General features: G+C 40.5%; 1 protein-coding gene across 1 annotated transcript in view; it reads right to left on the reverse strand.

Annotated features, from left to right (window-relative positions):
- Positions 1-22,548, reverse strand: part of LOC111915036 (1-aminocyclopropane-1-carboxylate oxidase homolog 1) — a 53,804-nt gene extending 31,256 nt beyond the window's left edge. The window contains exon 1 of the mRNA XM_023910741.3: positions 21,754-22,548. Within this exon, the coding sequence (XP_023766509.1) occupies positions 21,754-22,289 (536 nt within the window). The 5' untranslated portion in view covers positions 22,290-22,548. The remainder of the gene's footprint in view (positions 1-21,753) is intronic.
- Between the last annotated feature and the right edge of the window lie 2,821 nt (positions 22,549-25,369).

The raw sequence follows: 25,369 nt of genomic DNA on the forward strand, positions 1-25,369 counted from the left end.
AGTATTGCAAGTTAGCAATGTTAATTATAGAAAACAAAAGTTTCAACTGGGAAAGAGTTGTTTTGCTATAATTAAGGGAGAGGAAATTATACTTCATCTCAAATCTATAAGCTTAGATCATGAGGTTTTAATCATTTAGTCAAAGGATATATATATGAATTTCATGTTGGAATGGCTCAACATAAGGAAATTCTGTATATGGGTCCATTATTTGCGTTCTAAAATTCGGTTATGATTACGGCATCCCTTTTCATAATCTGAATTATGAGAACTTGGCAAATTGAAATGGAAATGTTATAGCAAAAGACTGGTTTAGTCTTTATGTGAGACATCATGAATCGTGTCCCATATGCTTCGGATATAGGATCGATTAGATGTGCTATATTCATCCTTTCTAAAATTTTCCAAATGCCTGGGGCATTAAGAAGGGAAAAGGTTTAGAACTGGATATGACTAAAAGGATTAAACAATTGTCGAGGACAATCTAAGGTTTACCAAAGATTGGTTGCTCAAGGACAGTTGGAAGTACAGTGATAATTCTGGAAGGACCATATTGACATAATCTGTAAGGAGGCAACTCTTGTTCAGAAGAGATAGTCAAAAATGGAATCTGGAAATGTTTCAAAGTTAGAATTTTCAATCTGTGTAAGATTAAGGAAACTTAATGCAAGAGGGATGTTTCCAAGGAACTGATCTCCTTTGGAATGCTCTGTAATGTTTTTTGTCAAGTCTTTATGACTTTGTGCATAATCATTACAAGAGGATCAATGCATATAAGTTTAGAATCTAACAGATTTCAGTAAATGGCATGAATTTGGAATTCTTGCATTTGCGGTAAGGATTTGGGAGTGTGAAAAGAGAATCATTGAAGTTATGTTCAATTGATCTAGTTCACAAAGTAAAGATCATAGACAAACATAGTATGCATACTTGGTGTATGGCATGACTAGTGTTTAGAAAACATAGTGTACATGCTTGGAGCATGGGACAACTATTGTTTTAAATTCAAGAATAAAGTTGATAGCTGAAACAGCATACAATGAATAATGTGTAATCATATGGTGATAAATAAAAGGTGTTTTATTTATGTTTAAAGGGTTGATACCATATTGGATTCAATTATTATTGTGTTTCATTTTGCATGTTTTGACTTCCCGAATAAACTGGGTTATTCTTCCGGAATGACTAAGTTATTCAAACCATCCACAGTCGGTCATATGTTGGAAGTAGATATGAATTAAGACTGTCATGGGTTGGCTTGTAGATGTCTTAGGTGTTGGACAAAGGGCTACAACACTCATGAGTGCTCATAAGTTCTGAGTATTGGATTCAACCCGCGCTCATTGGAATCACTTCATGGATTTTATCACGAGTGATCATGAGACAATAATATCTTATATTCTTCAAAGCTAGAGATATGAGTTGTTACTATGAGTTGACAGTACATTGATTGCACGAAAATGCATTTGGTAACTCGGTGCTATAAAACGTGCCTTTGTGTATGATTCAACAAGTAGTAGAACAAGACATATGAGTCGAAGTTTATTCGTTCCTTTTACCTTCGGGATAAAAGCAATATCTGTGGGCCCCTCGATGATTTGATGATGACAAATGGAAGTGCTCGGCCGGGCCAGGACTGATTTGATTTGTTCAATTAGTCAGTCGTCATAAATCGGAAATCGGGAAACAACAAATGGCCAGAGAGAATGATTATATTCCATGTCTCAGTCCATATGATATCTAGAATGGAGGAATATATGATCCCTTATCTAATGGACAAGTCATCGACAAAGGTTAGAGTTCATCTACAAGGTCAGAGTTCGACAGAAGCTTTTGAGAGCTACGATTGCCAGTTGGTTCCTGAAGTCATACGCAATATTAGTTTTAGACTTATCCAAGTGGGAGACTGTTGGATTAATGTCTAAGTCCATAACTATAATTGGTAAGACTTGACCCGACCCGGCATGGTCCATTTGGGTTGCATACCATCATGCACTTGGATAGACTATAATGAGAGAAATAAGACACTTATGGTTATTAATATATTATAAGTTCTAGTATATTAATAATAAGAATAATAAGATTATTTAATTAGTATTGATCAAGAATTAATCTAGGATTAATTAAGTGATCAAAAGAAGACTAATTAAATATATGGGTTGATTGTGTAAATCATCCATACTTATATAGTGGGCTAATGCTCCATGGATAATCAAGTTGGGCTAAAACCCATGCTCCATGGTGTATTTGTACCCATGGATCATGGAAATGAAAGGCCATGTCAATTAGGGTTTACATGGTGTAACCCTAACTATATAAGCATCTTATTCTTGACTAAAATTGGCCACTAGTGTGTGAAGTGAAAGGGCTAGCCGATTTCATGAGTTGTAGAATTCTCTCAAGTTATTCTAAGTGTTTTGGTGATTGTGATTCCATTTGAGGCTTCCACACTATTGGGGCTAGGCACTCAAGCTTCATGAAGACTTTCTACATCAAAGAGGTATGTATTCTATCTTGTTACACTCATTGTTTTTGTATGCTAGATTAGGATAATACCTTGGAAGTTCTTATTTGCATGTATAATAGAGAAAACATAGATCCAAGGTATTTAGGGTTGCATGTACACTTAGGAGTGTTAGAATGCTCAAAACCCAACACTTATACATGGAATGGGGCTAAGCTACATAAAGTGAGCAACTTTATGTCATTGGGGATCTAGAGATGTCCAGATTTGGAACCATATCCTTGTGATAAGTCCAGATCTGAGTTTGACTCCAACTTGCACCAAAGATGGCTATTTACTTCCAAGAAAAGGGATCTAAGAAACTAGAGATCAAGGTCACAACTTTATACCTTAGGATGATGGCCAATACAAAGTAGATGTTGGATCTATTCTTCCTCTCCTTGCTCATTCCTCTTCAAGCTCTAAAATCTTTCACAAAGGCACAAGTTTCACCCTCTAAGGCTCACACACTCTCAAGGAAGCTCAACTCTGCAGCTAGGGTTTCTTTTTGGGTTGCTAGGACGATAAGGGAGGTTGCAAAGGAGCCATAAGCCCTTTAAATAGGGCACTAACCCCTGAAAATTAGGGTTTCTTCCTACAGCTGTTACTCGACGAGTCAGGCCTTCCAACTCATCGAGTAGCATCCAAGTCCCGCGTCCTTATGATAGTATCTACTCGATGAGTTGGAGCACCCAACTCACCGAGTCCATGCACAAAACCCAAAAACTTAGATAAATTGATTAATACTTGGAACATGTGTTACATCTTGGACATTTTAGACCAACCTCTACCTCCTCTTGCCCTGAAATTGAAACCCTAGAGTGATTTGGTGAGTTTTAAGCTTTAAAGAGTGTTTGTTGATGGTTTTTGAAGGATAAAAATAAGAGGAACACTTAGAGGAGTGGATTGAGCTTGTAGATCCAGGGTTAGCTTCTCATTTGCAAACTTTTTGAGGTAAAAAGCTCACATCTTGATGATCATATATGTTAGATCTACTTTATGGTGTATTTTGTGCACTTTTGAGTCTTTTGTGTTAAATGTGAGATTTTGATCGACTCCAGAAGCAATGGTTGCTAGATCTTATCTCCATTCAGTCCTCGTGTTCATAAAATGTCAATTTTATGGAGTATTTTGATCCATGCATGTATTAAGACCTTTGTTAATCTCTTTTTGAGCATTTGAGTTGCATAAAGCCATACACGAGAATAAAGTTGCCAACTTTACGTGATAAGTTCTGCTATAGGACCAGATTTGAGAGTTTGTCTTAAGGTATCAACCGATTAAGTGCTTAATGGATTAGGTTGGCAAATTGGGGAGTACGTTGGGCGTACCCTGCTAGTATGATGTGCGTACTTGCCCCGGATGGAGTACAGTAAGCGTACAAGCTGCATACGCCTCGTATACTCAACAAATGGGCTTTTAGGATTAACATCCTCTGTATTGGGCCATAGTTGGGTTTGTAAGACTAGGACTGGTTGGGCCATTAGATCTCTGTTTTGGGCTTGGAGCTAGCTTGTTGGACTTCTTGGATATTAGGCCATGATGGGTTTTGGGCCCAATTTGGAAGATTTGGCCATAAATTAGGCCTTAGGACTTGGGTCTTTTGAATAGTTGAGTTGGGTCTTGGCTTTAGGCCAAGATAGATAAAGGGTAAAATGGTATTTTACCCTGGTTATGGGCCAAATAACTTAGACTCTTGGTTGTGGTTTAGCAGCTAGAGGTGAGTTTCCTCAATGTGTTTAGCTAGTCAAAGGCACCAATGTTGGCCCATGGTTTATTATGTTAGGGTGCTAGATGTCTGCGTGATTCTTGCATGTGCTATGTTCTTGTATGTTTATCGGGAAAGACCTGATGACTATCATGTATGCTATTATATTTATGATTATTGCATGTGTTTGTATGATTGTATGTTTATATGTTATATGTATACCAGGCGGGGCCCAATCCCAGGTGAGGCTTGATGACTGACAGATCTGTATACTGAGCTGGGCTTGATATTGGGAGGGCCCATTATGAGTTTATTATGTATGGTATGTGGTACTTTAGGGAGCTCATTAAGCTTTGTGCTTATAGTTTTTAGTTTATGTTTTAGGTACTTCTAGTTCGAAAGGGATGAGCCTGGGATAATTGTAGTACACACATCATCCTGTTCTGCATTTTATGATTACTCTAATGTTTCATATGTATTTGATACAATTTGTTTTATCTTGGTTTTATGAAGACGTTTGGATTATAGTTTTATTAATTTAAAATGGAAAATTTTTGGTCATGATTTGTTGGGACGTTACACGAAGCTTGATTAGGATTGAAGATGTCTCTAGAAGGACTTAGAGATTCGATGCTAATTGTTGGAATCCTAAAGTCTTGGAATCCAAACACTTGTTGAACAAGTAAATTGGTTTATGGCAAGTTGGTCTAAACTAAAGTTTCTTAATTCAATTGTACAAGTCGATATCAAATGTCTATATAATCTTTCAAGCTGTGTCAGGGTTATTAAGATTGTAACACAAAGGTTTTGAGCTATTTTCCTTTTAATCAAAGAGTTTGTTTGATTAATTGTGTTTCAGTTCATATTATTTGATCTTGAAGATGCATGGAATTGATCTATTTAATGGAAAGTTTGATGGTTAGACTGTCCTCTACTAAAGATAAAAAATTTAGAGGAAAGAATGATATGTGGGTATGTGGTATAGGTTTAGATACTAATGCGGTTGTGGAGTTGGTTGTTATTCTAATTGATAATACTCCTACACTATGAAGGCGTATGTATGCAACTAGAGTTGTCTCGATCAATATTGATGTCCAACAACTTCCCCTGGGATTCGAACATATTTTGGATAAAAAAAGGGCATGTCAACTCAATTACCTTGTATTCAAATTTTATGAATTCGTTTGATAAGGTTAAAATGGTATCTTCTCAACCAAGCAACTCTTACTAACAATCACTTTTTTCTAATAAAAAGTTAAAAGGCTGTTGAATAAATGCAAAGGTCAAAAAGGTTGTGGGGTAAGATACGAAAGTGTAAAAAAGGAGAAGATTGAGGTTAAAATTATTTTATTGATTAAATTTACAAAGAGATCGTACATAATTATAAAGACAAGTAGGAACCGTAAAGATAGGAAACCTTACATGTCCATTGGTTAACTATGCCAATGATAATAAGTACAATATGTACACGCTAACATTCTCCTTGAAGCTGGAACATGAATAATAATCATGGCTAACTTGTTGCAAATAGAAGAGATTCATGATCCATATAAAGCTTTCATGAAGAAATTGTGTATCTGACTTCCTGCTTAAACATGGGGACTAGAGATGATTCCTTCTTTTAGATTTTTACAAGTGAAATGCAATCTACTTCATTATGTTTAGTCATTTCATGGAACACATGATTTTCTGGAATATGGATAGCTTCCTCGTTATCACAATATAGTTTGATTGCTTTTGATTGACCAAAGCCAATTTCATCAAGCAAATTTCATATATGTATCAGCATATATGTAGTCTAAGCCATAGCTATATATGCAGATTCATTAATTGATCATGAAATGAAATTATGTTTCTTACTTATCCATAAAACTCTTTTCCCTCCAACAAATATTTAGATTCAACAATTGATTGAGAAATAAGAATTTGTTTCTTACTTTTGTATCCCTCTAACAAACAGACAATAATATATAGTACACCATTTGTTTTTAGGGTCCCTTTTATATGCAACATATGTGAACCCTTCGTTGACATTATGATCATTAGGTATGAATATGATAAATATCATCTCAAGATGAGGTTCATGGAGATGAATTAAATTGTCTTACAACTTTGAGCACAAAAGAAATGTCTAGGTCTATACTCGTCATGTAGTTAAGCTTTCCTATAATTCTTCTATATTTATCTAGACATTTAAGTGGATCTCCATTATCCACTTTCAATTTGATATATGAAATCAATAGGGCCTCATAAAGTTTTTGGCAATCATCTTAAAGTCCTGCAATATATCCAAACAATATGTTAGTTGAGACAATCATATCCCTTTCGGAGTATGTGATATCTCAATTCCTACATATTATTTTAAAGGACATAGGTCCTTTAGTTTGAAAGCGATATACCAAAAAATATTTGGGCTTCTTGCCCTATTCCATCACTTAAAGTACTTGCAACACCATCAACATAGAAGATGAAGTAAATAACACAAATTAATCTTAATAGATTCTTTGTAAGACAAAATGTCTCCATAACACTAAAACATACACACCAAACTCAAGGGTGTTACTTTAATCCATATAGTGATTTATGCAATTTATAAACTATGACGTAGTCCCCCGTATAAACAAATCGAAAAGGTTACTCCATATAAACTTCCTCGTGTAAATCACCATTTAATAAGAGATTCTTCACATCTAGTTGGTGAATGGCCCATCCATTAATACCATACTGGATTGGTAGCTAGATCTCCAAGGAAGTGTGAAACTATGTAGCTTGAGAGGTTATCATGGGAAGAGTTATTGGAAAGATTAAAAGAAATATATTGCACCAAAGAAGAAGTGCAAGACCCTAAAATTGATTTCTAGATTCGAAAAAAATAAAAGATGAGTATTTGACATAGAATAACTATAAATTTTGGAAGCTCTTAAGCTTTTCTAGGCGGTTGGCACCAGATGAAGCGACTTAGCTAGCTAGGTAGGTGCTAGGTCTACCATGGAATTTAAATTTTAATTCTAAAGAAACGACTAGTCTTGATATGAAAATGAGGAATTCAAGGAAGATTAAGAAAACAATAGTCAAATGGGACAAAGAAAGACATGGAAGCTCAAGTCATAACAAGAAGAATGAATGAAACTTGGTAGCAATGGGTGGTCATGATCACAAGAAGGGAAGGTTTGACGAAACAAGGAAGCATTGGGATGGGTCTTGTAGGATAATTTCTAAAAGAGAGTGACTTGTTTCAATTTTGGAAATAAGGTTCAAGTTTCAACACTGTGTACTAAGATCATCAAGTGCTTTAACTGCAAAGAGTATGATCATATCTCTACAATGTACACATAATCAAAAAGCTAAGGAGGAAATAAAAGTAAGAGATGTGAACCACTAAGGGGAAAGGGTTCAAGCTTTTTAAATGACCAAGACAAAGTCATGTGAAGAGAAGGATTTAGTTTCATGAAGTTTATTAAGAATTTCCATCCCCGTGTCATTACTCTTAGACTCAGATCCACTTATAGTTATGTGTGAAAAGACTTTATAAAAAAATTAATAACCCCACCATTTTCTCTAAAACTAAGAGTAATTATCGGAATATGGAACAATATATCTGTTATAGTTAGCAAAGAATATGCAAATGTCATCGTTGAGTGTTATGGTGTTAGTTTTCAAGAAAACCTCATTCCTATGAAAATTAGAGGATTCGATGTTAGCCTTGGCATGGATTGGTTGTTAATGTATGAGGCTAAAAAAAATTTAGTAAGAAGTTGGTGCGATTGAAATCCACCAATGGTGACCTGATTCTCATTTATAAAGACAAGAGACGTGTAGCTACTCGTGTTGTTAATTTGATGAAGAAACGAAAGTATTTAAAGAAAGGATGTCCAACATATTCAAAATATATGCTAGACACGGTAAAGGAAAAGAATACCAAAGAAGAAATTGATGTGATGAAAGAATTTTATGATGTTTTTCTTGAGGAATTATCAGGACTTCTCCCCCAGATCGATAAGTGAATATTCCTATAAAATTGATACCATGAACTACACAAATTGTAAAAGAACTATATCGATTAACACATTTGTTGTTAAGCGAGCTTATAACCAAACCTCAAGAACTATTCGATAAGGGTTTTATAAGAACAACCACCTCACCTTCGACAGTTCCTATTTTGTTTGTAAAGAAGAAAGATGGGTCGATAAGAATGTGTATTAAGAACTGCAACGTCAACAAAGTTACCATTAAGAATCAGTATCCCTTACTGTAACGTCCCGTATCTGGTATGTTGTTTTCATGTTTATTATTTTGAAGTTTTCCAGAAGTACTCGGCGAGTCTATAGCCCGACTCATCGAGTGCAGACGGGATTTCGAGAACGTGTAAGTCGGCGACTTGACGAGTCCATATTTGGGACTCGGCGAGTCTGCCTGTCTGGAAGAAACCCTAAATCCCCGGGTTTGCTCACTATTTAAGCAATGATATGTGCCCCAAACTCGCCTCCTTCACCCTCAGATAGAGCCTATGAGCAACCCTAAACCATTCCTTGTTTGATTAAGTGTTTTGTGTGGATTCTTGAAGGCTTGAAGAAGAAAAAGACGAAAGGACCAAAAAGAAGAGGTGTAGAGCAAAGATCCAAGGTCAAAATCAAAGTTCATTGAGGTATTTCTCGGAATCATTATGTTTTGTGCTTATAACCTCCATTGGAACACCTCTAAGGCTAGTTTAATGTATTTTCCAAGCTTTATAGTTGTATGGATGCCTTGGTGGGTCGAGATATCCCTAGATCTGTTCATTTAGGAGTTGTAGAGCCCTGATCTATTGCCTTTTTGATGTTGCTTTGCATGAGAACCCTAGATCTAGCCTTTATTATGCTTTTTGAGCCTTTTAATCTTCATGGATGCTTATAGGCACGTAAAGATAGAATCTTTACGTGTTAATCGAGCCTAAGGAGCCCAGATCTACAAGTTATATGTGTTGGATTCAAGCAGAATCGAGTTTATAGTAAATGCATGCATGCGGCCCGACGAGTCGTTCTTAGGACTCGGCGTGTCGAGCCGCGAGCCCCCAATTTTTCCCCTTATTGATTGATTCTGAGTGGGGACCAGTGAGTAGTGGAATGGACTCAGTGAGCCGAGTCAGACTCAGTAATGGAGGTACTCGACGAGTTGTTCATACAACACGGCGAGTCCAAGGCAATCTTCTTAGTTAAAGAACAACTCGTCAAGTTGTTCATACAACTCGGCGAGTCGGATGCAAATAGCGTGAGTTCTAGAATCGAAAGCGATCTCGTCGAGTTGATGCCATACTCGACGAGTAGCAGCGAACAGGGTTGAGAAGTGAGAGTAGGGACTCGGCGAGTTGGCAGCCCAACTCGGCGAGTCAGGTCAACTGTAAGTTGACTTTGACCGGGAGAGTTGACTTTAGCTAGGGGTAAAAGAGTCATTTCACCCCAATACAGTTACTAGTATTTGATTGAGTGTGTTTGTGGAATTGTAGCCGGGAGATACCGGAGCAGCAGCAGATAGCTTCCAGAGCCATACACTCAGCAGCCAGTTCATGAGGCGAGTTTCCTTACAGTAGGAACGGGTCTAAGGCCACAATGCCGGCCCGTTTAGCTAGGAGTAGTTTCCGGACCTCGGTCCGATGCAGTAGTTAGTATGTTTGACGCCTTCCTGGCTCAGACAGGTTTGCGTGTTATGTGGTCCGGGTTATGGCCCGAAGCAGTATGCAGTATGTGTTGTTGTGTTAGTTGATATTTTTGTGCTATGCTATGTTCAGTAGTTCCGGACTTCTGACCGATGCAGTCAGTTCCGGACTTCGGTCCGATGCAGTTAGTTCCGGACTTTGGTCCGATGCAGAGGGCAAGGCCCCGGTTAGTTCCGGACTTCGGTCCGATGCAGTGGGCAAGGCCTAGTAATTGTTATATGTTTATGTGGTATGTGGTAATTTGGGGGAGCTCACTAAGCTTCGTGCTTACAGTTTCAGTTTTGGTTTTAGGTACTTCCGCAAGTAAAGGGAAGAGCTCGGGATGATGGCATCGCACACACCACAGCTTCATTTTTTGTCCTAGGAGATTGTTTTGATACTTAGTTTGATTTGATACAGTTGTATCACGACATTTTATTATGGTTTGAGATATTTGACGTATGGATTTATGATATGACATTCAACATATGATTTTATTATATTTAAAAAAAAATTTAGTTGTATTTTGGGATGTTACAAGTTGGTATCAGAGCCTTGGTTTGAGGGATTCAGATACACTCTCAGGTGTGTCTGAAATCAAACTAAGGGAAAGATAAAAAGATTTTCAAAAGGAAAATGTTTTCGAAAGAAATTTTTTTGAAAAGCGCTTAGAAAGAAAAGAGTTTTGAAAACAAGATAAGGGTGTGGTGCATGCGATCAGCCGAGCTCAAGTAAGTACTCCCAAGTAACCCATACAAGTTTTTATTATGATCAATAGTTTCAGTTTCATTAGAACAGTATGCTAGTATAGGACTAAGGATCTAGTTGGATACCTTATGTGCCTGCTTTGTGTGTTCTAGCTTTATGAGAATTGCATGTTAGCATCAAGTGGACAGCAGTAGGATAGCCTATCTAGGTTATGCCTGATAGCACGAGCTTAGCATTGTATGCTAGTACAGTTTCTCATTGCTAGGATAGAATTGCTTGAGTAGTTTCCGTGTCCGAATGCTACTTGCTTTGTGCTTTGTAGGACACTGAGTGATGGGAGTTAGCCGTTAGGTGAATGCGCCACATCACATGTGAACAGGGTTGAATAATCTCAGAGTGTTGGATTTGGCCCTACTGCGTAGCTCTTGTTTGAGTCTAATCGTTGTGGGGACGAGTTCTGTACTCGAAGGATTATTTGAGCCTCGCCACATGTGATGGCATTCATGTAATGACTAATTGGCATCACCAGGAGGCCTTCAGCAGCTGAGGACTGGTAAGGATTGAGTCGGATATTTCCCTAGGGCAAGCTTAGGATGAGTGTAGTAGAGATCACCAGTAGTAGTAGTGGTCGAGTGGAGTCGAGGCAGTCCTTGAGGAAAGTACGGATTGATGTTGAAGGTACTAGGGGCCCATACTACTGGAAGCAGAGGATCTATACTCGAATCAAGGAAGGCCGAGATGAGACCGGAGGGTCTGTATTAGTAGTGATCCCTCGAGATATATCAGCGTTTCTGACATTTATCGTAATGTGTTTTCAGAATGGTGGTTTTACGCTCTAGACCAACAGGCGGCAGTTCAGGTGCCGGAGGAGGATCGGGATCAGGCTTAGGAGCCGAACAGTTGGATGAGCAGACCAGAGAGTTCTTCACTTCAGAAGTCACTCGTATCATTCTTGAGCAGACTCCAGTGATCTTTGGTTCGATCAAGGAGGGTATACTAGAGATGATGGAGGAGAAGCTAGACACCTTTCGTGCTGAGGTGGCGGCCATGACGGAGTCGCGCACGCTTACTTTCAGGGAGTTCCGGGCATGTGGAGCTCCAGATTACCACGGGGCACGGGACCCCATAGTGGGTACTAGATGGTTGGCGGATGTGGCCAACGCATTCCGCTCGAGTAGATGTCCCGAGGGGGACAAGGTCAGATTGGCGTCCTGTCTTCTGAAGGACAGGGCACGGGATTGGTGGGAGGAGGTTGGACATGCCATTGGAGATGATGCAACGTTAGATGCCATGACCTGGGCTGATTTCTCTACCAGATTCAGGGCGGAGTTTGCACTGGTTATTGAGGTACAGCAGTTAGCCAGGGAGTTTCAGGACCTCACCCAGACTACAGAGACCGTGGCGGAGATCACCGCCAAGTTCAGGGAAAGGGCTCTTCTCGTTCCTCAGTATGCAGCTGACGAGGAAATGAAGAAGGCTCGTTATCATGAGATGCTACGGAGTGATATTCGCCAGTTTGTGAGCCGGTCCAGCTGTAAAACGCTGGATGACATGATTGCTAGGGCTCGGGAGAGGGAGATTGATCTTGAGATGGAAAGGAAGAGGAAGCCGGGGGCGGTTTCGGGTACAGGTAGTTCGGGCAAAAAGCCCAAGGTTTTAGATCACAGATCCAGGAGTCATCAGAGCCATGGTCGATGTGGAAAGTGTGGGAGATTGCATGATGGGGTGTGCAAGGCAGGGAGCTCCGGCTGCTACAAGTGCGGTCGGACTGGGCATTTGAGCAGAGATTGTACAGCCCCTACTACCGCCATTATGACATCAAATCTGATTTGCTTTCAGTGCAATCAGAGGGGAAATAAAAAGTCCCAGTGTCCGAGTTTAGCTACAGCGGGGAAGGTGGCGACACCTGCCCCTGCTACCTTAAGGATTACAGATGGCCGTCAGGGCCGAGCCGAGGTGCCAGTGGCGAAGAGTAGAGCTTTTCAGATGACAGCAGAGGAGGCGCGAGCGACTCCTGATGTGGTGACGGGTAGGTATCTTCCCTTCATATCTGTATTTATGATTGATTATCGCTTATGGTTATATGTTTTGTATAGGGTCGTTCTCTGTGAACGGCATTTCTGCTACAGTATTATTTGATTCGGGGGCTACCCGATCGTTTGTATCGCTAGCGCTTAGCAAGAGATTTAGTAGAGCTCCAGGGGAGCTGGATTGTCCACTAGAGGTTGAGACAGCAGACGACAGGACCGTGAGGGTCGCTAGGGTGCACAGAGGATAGTGTCTTCAGTTGTTCGACGAGCAGTTTCCGGTGGATTTGGGCCCTATTCCCCTACGAGGGAATAAGGTTATAGTGGGAATGGATTGGTTGAGCCCCAATGGGGCGGTGATAGATTGTGAGCTGCAATTAGTGAGGGTTTGCACTCCCAGCGGGGGAGAGTTAGTGATTCAGGGCGAGATGCCACAACGGGAACCAGTTCTATGTTCAGCGGCGAGAGCGAGGCGTTATTTTCAGCAGGGTTGCACCAGTTATGTAGTTTATGTCTTGGATGCCCGGGAGAAGGGCAAGACGACAGTTGACGATGTTCCGGTGGTGCGAGACTTCCCGGATGTATTTCTAGAGGATTTACCGGGAATACCACCTGAGAGACAGGTCGAGTTCGGGATCGACCTAATTCCCGGTGCGGCTCCGATAGCTAAGGCACCGTACCGGTTAGCTCCCTCTGAGATGCAGGAGTTGTCAACGCAGCTGCAAGAGCTGCTAGACAAGGGTTTTATTCGGCCGAGTAGTTCACCTTGGGGAGCGCCGATCCTGTTTGTGAAGAAGAAGGATGGGTCGCTCCATATGTGTATAGACTACCAGGAGTTGAATAAGGTAACGGTGAAGAACCGTTACCCCCTCCCGAGGATAGACGATTTGTTTGATCAGCTTCAGGGGGCATCTTAGTTCTCCAAGATCGATTTACGCTTCGGATCTCACCAGATGTGGGTTAGAGGCGAGGATGTGCAGAAGACTGCTTTCAGGGCCCGCTATGATCATTTCGAGTTCGTGGTGATGCCTTTTGGGCTCACTAATGCTCCAGCCGCGTTCATGGATCTCATGAATCGCGTATGCAGACCGATGCTGGATTAGTCTATGATAGTATTCATAGATGATATCTTGGTGTATTCCAAGACTCAGGAGCAGCATGAGGAGCACCTGAGGGAGGTGCTAGAAGTTTTGAGAAGGGAGAGACTTTTCGCAAAGTTCTCCAAGTGCGAGTTCTGGTTGCGTGAGGTGTAGTTCCTTGGTCACCTCGTAAACCAGAAGGGTATTTTGGTAGATCCGGCCAAGATAGAGGTTGTGATGCAGTGGGAGGTCCCGAAGTCTCCATCCGTGATTCAGAGCTTCCTAGGTTTGGCAGGGTATTATAGGAGATTCATTCAGAATTTCTCCAAGATAGTAGTACCGCTCACCCGACTGACCAAGAAGTCGGTGGTGTTTCGTTGGGGGCCTGAGCAGCAGGCGGCGTTTGAGACCCTTAGGCAGAGATTGTGTGAGGCTCTGATCCTTACCCTGCCAGAGGGAATAGAGGATTTTGTAGTCTACTGTGATGCCTCAATCACAGGTATGGGAGTAGTATTGATGCAGCGAGGGCATGTGATAGCTTACGCCTCGAGACAGTTGAAGCCTCACAAGGCTAACTATACTACCCACGATTTAGAGCTGGGGGCGGTGGTGTTTGCCCTCAAGATTTGGAGACATTACCTCTATAGGGTCCGTTCTACCATTTACACGGATCACAAGAGCTTGAGGTACCTATGGATCAGCCGAATCTAAACATGAGGCAGAGACGGTGGTTGGATGTGCTGAAGGATTATGATTGTGAGATCCTTTACCATCCAGGGAAGGCCAACGTAGTGGCCGACACCCTAAGCCGCAAGGCGACAACAGCCCCCATCTGGGACTTATGTTTGAGGATGACGGTGATTACTCCGTTGTTGGAGCGGATCAGAGAGGCTCAGGTTGAGGGCCTCAAGGACGAAAGGCAGAAGTGCGAGAGGATAGTGGGCCGAGTAGCTTCGTTTGATTATGATAGTCGAGGGTTGTTGACTCTTCACGGGAGAGTGTGGGTACCGTACTGGGGCGGAGTACGGAAGGTGCTGATGGACGAGGCTCATAAGTCTCGATTTTCTATCCACCCCGGGGTGACGAAGATGTATAGAGATCTTCGACCCGATTACTTGTGGCCCTGCATGAAGCGGGATGTAGCCTGGTATGTAGAGAAGTGCCTGACCTGCAGGAAGGTCAAGGCAGAACACTATAGGCCTCACGGCAAGATTCAGCCGTTAGACATTCCCGTGTGGAAATGGGAGGACATCACCATGGATTTTATCACCAAGCTTCCCAGGACCGCATGTGGGGTAGACTCGATTTGGGTAATAGTGGATCGGTTGACGAAGAGTGCTCACTTTATACCGATCCAGGAGAGCATATCGGCGGAAAAGTTAGCCGACATCTATGTGCGGGAGGTAGTGGCACGTCATGGAGTGCCGGTATCGGTGGTGTCAGACCGAGACGTCCGTTTTACATCCAGATTTTCGAAGCGGTTTCACGACGAGATGGGTACTCGTCTTCATTTCAGCACCGCTTTCCACCCTCAGACGGACGGGCAGAGCGAGAGGACGATTAAGACTCTCGAGGACATGCTCTGGGCATGTGTCCTAGACTTCGGTGGCAGTTGGGATACGTATCTTCCGTTAGCGGAATTTTCGTATAACAAAAGTTACCATGCGAGTATTGATCGGCCTCCCTTCGAGATGCTCTATGGGAGGAAGTGCAGGGCCCCGATTTGTTGGGGCGAGGTCAGTCAGTGAGTCATTGGGAGCACCGAAGTGGTGCTCAGAACGACCGAGTTGATTCAGCAGGTTCGTAGCAGACTACAGACTATGCAAAGTCGGTAGAAGAGCTACGCTGACAGGAGGCGTTCAGACTTGGAGTTCCAGGTGGGCGATATGGTCCTCCTGAAGGTCTCACCCTGGAAGGGTGTCATCAGGTTCCGGAAGAGGGGCAAGTTAGGCCCCAGGTTCATTGGTCCTTTTAGGATTTTGGCCCGGGTTGGACGGGTTGCGTATCGGTTAGATCTTCCAGCGGAGCTTAGCCAGATTCACAACACTTTCCATGTTTCCCAATTGAGGAAGTGTTTGGTGGACGAGTCAGCGGTGGTGCCCCTGGAGGACATTCAGGTCGATAGCAGCCTGAACTATATTGAGAGGCCGATAGTGATCTTGGATCGGAAGACGAAGACCTTGAGGAGCAAGGTGGTTGAATTAGTGAAGGTGCAGTGGCAGCACCGGAAGGGGTCTGAGTGGACGTGGGAGGCTGAGGAGGAGATGAGAGAGCACTACCCGGAGTTGTTTGCAAATTCAGCCGTAGCAGACTTTGAGGACGAAGTCTGAGTCAAGTGGGGGAGAATTGTAACATCCCGTCTCTGGTATGTTGTTTTCATGTTTATTATTTTGAAGTTTTCCAGAAGGACTCGGCGAGTCTATAGCCCGACTCGTCGAGTGGAGACGGGATTTCGAGAACATGTAAGTCGGCGAATCGACGAGTCCATATTCGGGACTCGGCGAGTCTGCCTGTCTGGAAGAAACCCTAAATCCCCGGGTTTGCTCACTATTTAAGCAATGATATGTGCCCCAAACTCGCCTCCTTCACCCTCAGAGAGAGCCTGTGAGCAACCCTAAACCATTCCTTGTTTGATTAAGTGTTTTGTGTGGATTCTTGAAGGCTTGAAGAAGAAAAAGAAGAAAGGACCAAAAAGAAGAGGTGTAGAGCAAAGATCCAAGGTCAAAATCAAAGTTCATGGAGGTATTTCTTAGAATCATTCTGTTTTGTGCTTGTAACCTCCATTGGAACACCTCTAAGGCTAGTTTAATGTATTTTCCAAGCTTTATAGTTGTATGGATGCCTAGGTGGGTCGAGATATCCCTAGATCTGTTCATTTAGGAGTTGTAGAGCCCTGATCTATTGCCTTTTTGAAGTTGCTTTGCATGAGAACCCTAGATCTAGCCTTTATTATGCTTTTTGAGCCTTTTAATATTCATGGATGCTTATATGCACGTAAAGATAGAATCTTTACGTGTTAATCGAGCCTAAGGAGCCCAGATCTACAAGTTATATGCGCTGGATTCAAGCAGAATCGAGTTTATAGTAACTGCATGCATGCGACTCGACGAGTTGTTCTTAGGACTCGGTGTGTCGAGCCGCGAGCCCCCAATTTTTCCCCTTATTGAGTGATTCTGAGTGGGGACCAGTGAGTAGTGGAATGGACTCAGTGAGCCGAGTCAGACTCAGTAATGGAGGCACTCGACGAGTCGTTCATACAACTCGGCGAGTCCAAGGCAATCTTCTTAATTCAAGAACAACTCGTCGAGTTGTTCATACAACTCGGCGAGTCGGATGCAGATAGCCTAAGTTCTTGAATCGAAAGGGAACTCGTCGAGTTGATGCCATACTCAACGAGTAGCAGCGAACAGGGTTGAGAAGTGAGAGTAGGGACTCGGCGAGTTGGTGGCCTAACTCGGCGAGTCAGGTCAACTGTAAGTTGACTTTGACCTGGAGAGTTGACTTTAGCCAGGGGTAAAAGAGTCATTTTACCCCAATACAGTTATTAGTATTTGATTGAGTGTGTTTGTGGAATTGTAGCCGGGGAGGTACCGGAGCAGCAGCAGATAGCTTCCAGAGCCATACACTCAGCAGCTAGTTCATGAGGTGAGTTTCCTTCTAGTAGGAACGGGTCTAAGGCCACAATGTCGGCCCGTTTAGCTAGTAGTAGTTTCCGGACCTCGGTCCGATGCAGTAGTTAGTATGTTTGACGGCTTCGTGGCTCAGACAGGTTTGCGTGTTATGTGTTCCGGGTTACGGCCCGAAGCAGTATGCAGTATGTGTTGTTGTGTTAGTTGATATGTTTATGCTATGCTATGTTCAGTAGTTCAGGACTTCTGTCCGATGCAGTCAGTTCTGGACTTCGGTCTGATGCAGTTAGTTCCTGATTTCGGTCTGATGCAGGAGGCAAGGCCTCAGTAGTTCCGGACTTCGGTCCGATGCAGAGGGCAAGGCCCTGGTTAGTTCCGGACTTCGGTCCGATGCAGTTTCTGGACTTCGGTCCGATGCAGTGGGCAAGGCCCAGTAATTGTTATATGTTTGTGTGGTATGTGGTAATTTGGGGGAGCTCACTAAGCTTCGTGCTTACAGTTTCAGTTTTGGTTTCAGGTACTTCCGCAAGTAAATGGAAGAGCTCGGAATGATGGCATCGCACACACCACAGCTTCAGTTTTTGTCCTGGGAGATTGTTTTGATACTTAGTTTGATTTGATACAGTTTGATCACGACATAATATTATGGTTTGAGATATTTGACGTATGGATTTATGATATGACGTTCAGCATATGATTTTATTATATTTAAAAAAAATTTTGAGTTGTATTTTGGGATGTTACACTTACCCTGGATTGAGAATCTATTTGATTAATTGTAGGGAGCGAATTATTTTTTTAAAATAATTCTTCAATTCGTTTAACAACTAAAAGTAAGAAATTAATGAAAAATTTTAGAAGACTACTTTTCAAACTAGATACGACTATTTTGAGTTTTTGGTGATGCCTTATGGCTTATGCAATATGTATGCGACTTTTATCGACTAGAAAAATAGGGCATATAAATTGTATCTCAATACGTTTAAGGAAGAGAAGTTATATGAAAAATTCTTATCTACACGAAGATAAATGAAAAGCATGAAGAACACTAAGACTTGTGTTTTAGACATTGAAGGAAGAGAAGTTATATGCAAAATTTTCAAAATTTGACTTCCAGATTGAAGAAATAAAATTTCTTAGTCACATAATCAACCAAAAATTAGATAAAAGTGGACCCATCCAAGATTGAAGTTGTTGCAAAAATGGGAATTACCAAAAAGAGTAACTAAGATAAGAAGTTTCCTTGGATTGTCGGGTTATTACCACAAATTTATTGAAAAATTCTCACTGATTTCATGTCCCTTAATGACATTGACTAAAAAGAATAAGAAGTATATATACTCCAACATCCATAAGAAAGCATTTAAAGACCTTGAGAAGAAGCTAGTGAAGTGCCTATTCTTACATTACTAGAAAGTGTGGAAAATTTTTGTTTTGGACAATGATGCGTCCGAAAAAGGATTGCATTGTATTCTTACCCAATTGGGTAAAGTGATAGCCTATTCATCATGACAGTTGAAGCCATATAAGTTGAATTATTCAAACCATGATTCATAACTTGAAGATATATATATATATATATATATATATATATATATATATATATATATATATATATATATATATATATATATATATATATACACACATTATTTGTATGAAATAAAATCTCATTTGTACGCTGATCACAACAGTTTACACTACTTGCTTACTCATAAAGACTACGATTTTTATTATGAACTTGTATATCATTCTAACAACGCTAACATAGTGGTTGATGCTTTAAGTAGAAAAGAAATAAAGGAAAAAAGGTGGTTAAGTGTCTAATAATTTATGTGATACCATCCATTGTTGAAGCTTTGAAAGAGGGACAATAAATACAAGTAAAAAGCATAATTGGAAGAAACATAAATTAAGGAAATCTATAGTTTTTTAGAAGGACTCATATGGATTAAAACATTCTAGAGTCAGATATAGGTACCTATGCATGTAGATAGGAAAAAGATGTTACTAGATGAGGCCCATAAATCTAGATACTTAGTGCGCCTAGTATAAGCTAAGATATATATGAATTTGAAGTTGTATTATTAGTGGTCTACCATGAAGCTCGATATTGAAAAATATATTAGTGCTTGTTTGACTTGTTCTTTAAGTAAAACTAAGCATCAAGAGGAATTATGCAAGAGGAATTAGGAATAATTTTTTTTCTTGATTACTATTACCATCTATAGACTGACGACCATAATTAGATAATAATTCAGAGTTTAGAAGATATGTTGAGATCATGTGTGCTAGAGTTTTCGGAGAGTTGTGTTGAGCATCTCCTATTGATTAAAGTCTCTTATAACAAAAACTATCACTCGACGATTAAGATGGAAACATATGAAGAATTGTATGGAAAGAAGTACTAATCATTGTCTTGTTGGTTACAAGTTAATGAGAAATTATTCATGGGGCCTAGTTTGATTCATGAGACGATTGAGAAAGTGGAAAGTATTAGGGAGAGAATGTTGGTGGTGGTAGGGTCGACAAAAGAACTATGCAAACAAGAACCATCTAATGAAATTTGAAGTAAGTGATTAAGTACTATTGAAGGTGTCACCATCGAGAGGGTAGATATATTTGGAAAGAATATGGAAGTTGAATCCAAGGTATATTGGGTCATTGAATGTGTCAGAAAGAATTAGGAAACAATCTTATCATTTGGAGTCACCTTAAGAGTTGCATGGAATTCATAATATATTTAATGTGTCTTATTTGTGGAAGTTATGTTTTAGGGAACAATGGTTACCAATGTGTGAAAGTTAAGATTTGGTTCTTGTTGACTAAATAGGACTTAGATGTCAAAAGTTATATCAAGGTTATTTAGGGAAATATTACAGTTACTAGTTAGTTTCCAAGTCAAAATGCTAGTTTAAGTGTAAGCTTTTGAATTTCAGGGACAATATTAGACAAATACTTATAGTTTTGACAGTAGATCTCCAACCCTTCCTCGCCCCCTATTCAAACATATTTAGCCCCCAAGAGCTTTTCCATGGCTATTTTACCTTATGTAATGATGATTGAAGCTCTTGAAAGAAGTCATTGAAGACCTGGACATTCCCCCAACAGTCCCTAGCTTGAGAAGGTATATCTAATTCTTTTCACTTTAATGTTTATGTTAGGGTTTATAAAAATTCTAAAATATGTTATTCAAGTTTTATTCTATGTTTTATTGGAGTTTATTAACTTCATTCTCCTATTTGATTTAATATTCAAACAACATCTCCTTCATAGACACTTGAATAAAGTTTTAATTGAGATTTAGGGGTTTCCTAACCTTATAGTTTTTTTGGGATGACTTGGAGGGTTTGGGCACTTAGTTGCATTGCATAGTGTATATTGTACTTATTTTTTTTTTTTTTTTTTTTTTTTATGTTTGTATGCGATTTGATGTTTATGACAATGTACTTTGACTTATGTTTTATCACCAATGATGAATTTTGACGATTTTGTTATTTTGTTGAGGTATGAGTTTGTATGTTTAGATATGAACTTAGTGTCCCTTCATATGTTATCTATTTAGTGTCTAACCCTAGGATTGTACTCACTATCTTCCCCATAACCTAACCCACTGTATTGATATATTTTTACAAGTTAAATAACCACTTATTGTTAGAAATGAGAATTCAGAAGATTAAAGATTTTTAGAAGACTTATGGTTTTTGTAATGATGATATTGTTTCCTTTAGAATTGTTTTTACATAACTATTGTTACCCTCTAACATGATGTTTTCCAAACTAATTTGAAAGTGATGTAATGGAACCACGCAATTGAAATTTGCAACTTATTTTGATCGAAAATATTTTGTTAAAATGTTATTTAAAACCGCCATGCAAGGCGTTTTGCAATGTGAACAACAAATCGTAAGCGGCATTCAAATTTTGAAGATGTTGGCCGACAACCTTGAGGGCTAGGACCTAGCGATGAAAAAACAAATTCGTATGTAATTTTATTTTTCTTTGTTTGTTTTCATTTTTTCATTTTTTAATCTATAATGTAGTTTTATTTCATAAATTAATGTGACTTTTTATGAATTTTTGTTCAATCTTATATTTTTAATTTCAATTATTATAAATTTTATAATTAAAAATATACTCTTAATGTGGTGGTATGAAAAGTATTTCCAACGGTCTAAGTTTATCTAATTATAATTGATAAAAAAAGAAAAAATAGGAAAATGTTTGAAGATGCTTAGAATACTATTAGACGATTTATAATTATAATTTGTTTCTTTGAATAAATAAAAAAATATCGGTAAAGCAAACCAAAAATATTGGACGATCAAAAAACATACTCCCTTATCCAAATGTTGATTGTGATCATTACCCACCACTCATTAGTTTCACGACACCATCTTTTTCACTGAAATAGATTGAAAAGCATACCTGCAAGGCGATGGCAACTCGTCTGGTTGAGGAGTATCAGGAGCCATGGTGCAAAAGAAAGAGTCTCGCCAGTTAGTCACCGCTGCAGTGTACAAGTCAAAGTTGCTGTGGTGCACGAACTTATGCTTCCCGCTGCGATCCCTAGTGTACCACTGTTTCTTCACCTCACTATCCTGCTCAAAAAACCCTAAAACACCTTTTTTCATCTCTTCCAACATGCTATCAGGAATTCCATGATTCACTATCTGGAAGAAACCCCATGTCTCGAATGCATCCCTCACTTTCTCGATCACCTCTTTTCTCCGGATCGGATCTTGGTTGATTCCTTCCAGATCGATGGTCGGAAGACTAAGCTCTGAGTGTGAGTGTTGATTGGAGTTTAGATTTTCAGGTGAGGGTAGATGGAACATCCGAGGGACCTCCGTTATTCCGGCATCTACAAGTCCTTTGACACCAGTTTTGGTTTCGTCGAAAGCTGTGAGCTCAGCTTTCCGGTCATACTCAGGTGTGCATGGAGACATACTAAAGAGGGCCATCTTCTCAGTACTCTTGTGTGGCTTCTACACTATCCCACTGGATATTATCTTCAATATAAGATATTATTCACTGCATTGATAATCATTAGTATCATTTTTTATGTCGTTTTATGTATACTGTTTTCATGATTTATCATCTATTGTCGGTTGGCATTGTTATATTTGATATTCATAAAACTATTTTTTTTCCACCATAAGTCAATAATTTCTTGTCTAAAAGTATTTTGATGATAAAATGAAATCTCAAACATCCTTTAAATATCGATCAAAATATTTGTAATCGGTATTTTGTGACAACTAATTTTTTTTTTTTTTTAAATTGGTCATTAGATTACCAAGGTATTCTTAATATTTCAGAATACTTTTTGTAACATCATTTTTTCAAGAAGTTCTTTATTTTCGGGATTGTGGACAATGAATGAATTAAGTAAAGGTATTGGGTTTCAAGGGAATGAGATTTAGATCTTATTGGATGATGACAATGTTGGATAAGTGATTAAAGCTTTCGTTTGTGTCTTGGAATCAAAGGATAAAATGAGAAAAATGATGTTTTAGACTTCTTTCATGAATTATGGTTTTTAGTTCAACATGTGTTAAGCAAAAATTAACTAGATAGAAAAATGGGGCTCGTAAATACATTTATGTGGATATAAAGATAGCCGAAAACGTAGTTGAAACGAAGAAATTATGACTATTTGAAGTTAGAGTGAAATTGGATGAAAACTCGTTCTCACGACGTGAGAAGTGCTCATAAAGTGAGAATATATCCTCATGACATGAGATGTAACGACCGAAAAATACAATCAATTTTAAATTTTTCAAAAACATCTCGATTCCATAAAATCTTTACAAAAAGGTTTTCAATACAAAACATTTATCGTGTTCCCAGAATCATAACACTACGAAATCATGAGGAGCGGTACGATCACGCCTTCGCCTTGCCACGATCTCCTAAAGAACCTGAAAAACATGAAACCACAACTGTAAGCCCGAAAGCTTAGTGAGATATCCCCAAAATACCAACCGCAAATACCATACACACATATCATGCCACAACATATCTAAACACAGAACAACCATGCTCTCCGGGTCTGTTGTATGACTGGTCCGCCGCACCGGCCTATAGTCCACCTGGTCCACCCTCTGAGTCTATCCGCATACATCGAGTCTGCAGTGTGATTGGTCCGCCTGTTCCCGGGCCTTCAATCCACCTGGTCCACTCTCTGAGTCTACAGTATGACTGGTCCGCCCGCACCGGGCCTTCAGTCTGTCTGGTCCACTCTCCGAGCCTTCGGCACGTCTAGTCCACCCTTTCGGGACCTATAGCCTATCCGGACTGCTCGCTGGGCCTACGGGACAACCGGTCCGCCCTGGGTATCTTGGCCTACTGCACACATCAGGACCCGCCTCAACCCAACTCCAGTCCAAACAACCATGTGCACATACATACATACAATCATAAAGCAAATCACAATCCTCAAGCAGATCAAACAAATCACATAACATATCATCATCCTAACCAGGATACCGACCTAACCGGTCACTAGCATAGCGCCTCCCTATCTCTCAGGATACCGATCTCAATCAGGCCTCTAACATATACCATCCTAACTCTCAAGATGCAAACATATCACAGCAACAACATCACAATAACATAGCAACAACTACCCGGATCTCAATTCGATAAGGGCCGGCCTTGGTGCCTTAGACCCTGTTGATATGGTGAGGATAACTCACCTCGAAAATGTCGACTGAGCAGATAACCCAAGCTGCTCCGATCACTGATACGATCTCCACCACTGGTCAACCACCAATGCACTGAACTCAAAACAATAATCAACAATTACTAAAATACCCCTGGAAACCACTGATCAACCCTTGGCCAAAGACAAGGTCAAAGTCAACCCCTGACTGACCCTACTCGCCGAGTCAACCCTATGACTCGCCGAGTTCCCATACTCAGAACTTTACTCAATCCGCGACCTAACTCGCCGAGTAACCCCGAGACTCGCCGAGTCCAACAACTCTGAGTCCACTCGCACACAACTCACCGAGTCATCCCTTGACTCACCGATTCTCGACTCAACCAGAGAATATCGAGACTCTTCGACAAGACTCGCCGAGTCCAAGAACAGACTCGCCGAGTCTGAGGCTATCATCAACCTACTCGCCGAGTTATTCATACAACTCGCCGAGTTCCAGGCCATCTTCATCCGACTCGCCGAGTTGTTCTTCCAACTCGTCGAGTTCCAGCTCATCTTCAAGCAACTCGTCGAGTACACTCATGTGACTCGCCGAGTACCACCGGTCTGAATCCATTCAGAAGCATTCCAAGCCATGCAATTGTTCCAAAACATAGATCTAGCCTCCTACAACCCATCCATCACGTAAAGTGGCAAACTTTACGTGAATCATAGGAGATCTACGCATTTTGCACATTAGGGCTAAGGTTTGGGACAAGATAGCTTCATCCAACACTCAACACAGGGACTTTCATGCATCCCAACTCTTCTCCATTCCAGATCTGAGGTAGCAACCTCAGATCTAACCTCTAGACTCCAATATAACTCAAGATAGGCTTCCCTCAAACCCCAAAATGAAGAAACAAGATAGCAATAGCCTAAGAACAAGATATTACCTTAAAAGAAAGCCCCAAATGCAAGGAAACTCGAATCCAAGCAAAGCCCCTTGCTCCACACCTTCAAACTCCCAAACTTTCTTCAACAAATACTTCTCCAATGCTCCAATCCACTCAACAATGGTGCTTCTCCGCGATTTAGGGTTTCTGGAACTCAAGGGGGAAATAAAGAGGCTGGGGAGGGAACATAATGTTCCTTAAATAGGGCTCAACCCCGAGAATTAGGGTTTTCTCCACTCAGCGCCTACTCGCCGAGTCCATCTCATCGACTTGCCGAGTCGGCTACTTAACACGCGACCAAGTCGCGACTCTACTCGCCGAGTCCATCCATGGACTCGCCGAGTCACTCTTTCCCAATTTACACTTTTAGCCCTTCAACTCTACTCTTGCTATTTCGGGATGTTACATGAGAACTGTGCATCTCAAAGCTCATGAAAATTTT

Source organism: Lactuca sativa, chromosome 3, assembly GCF_002870075.4.
Source record: "Lactuca sativa cultivar Salinas chromosome 3, Lsat_Salinas_v11, whole genome shotgun sequence".
NCBI lineage: Eukaryota > Viridiplantae > Streptophyta > Magnoliopsida > Asterales > Asteraceae > Lactuca > Lactuca sativa.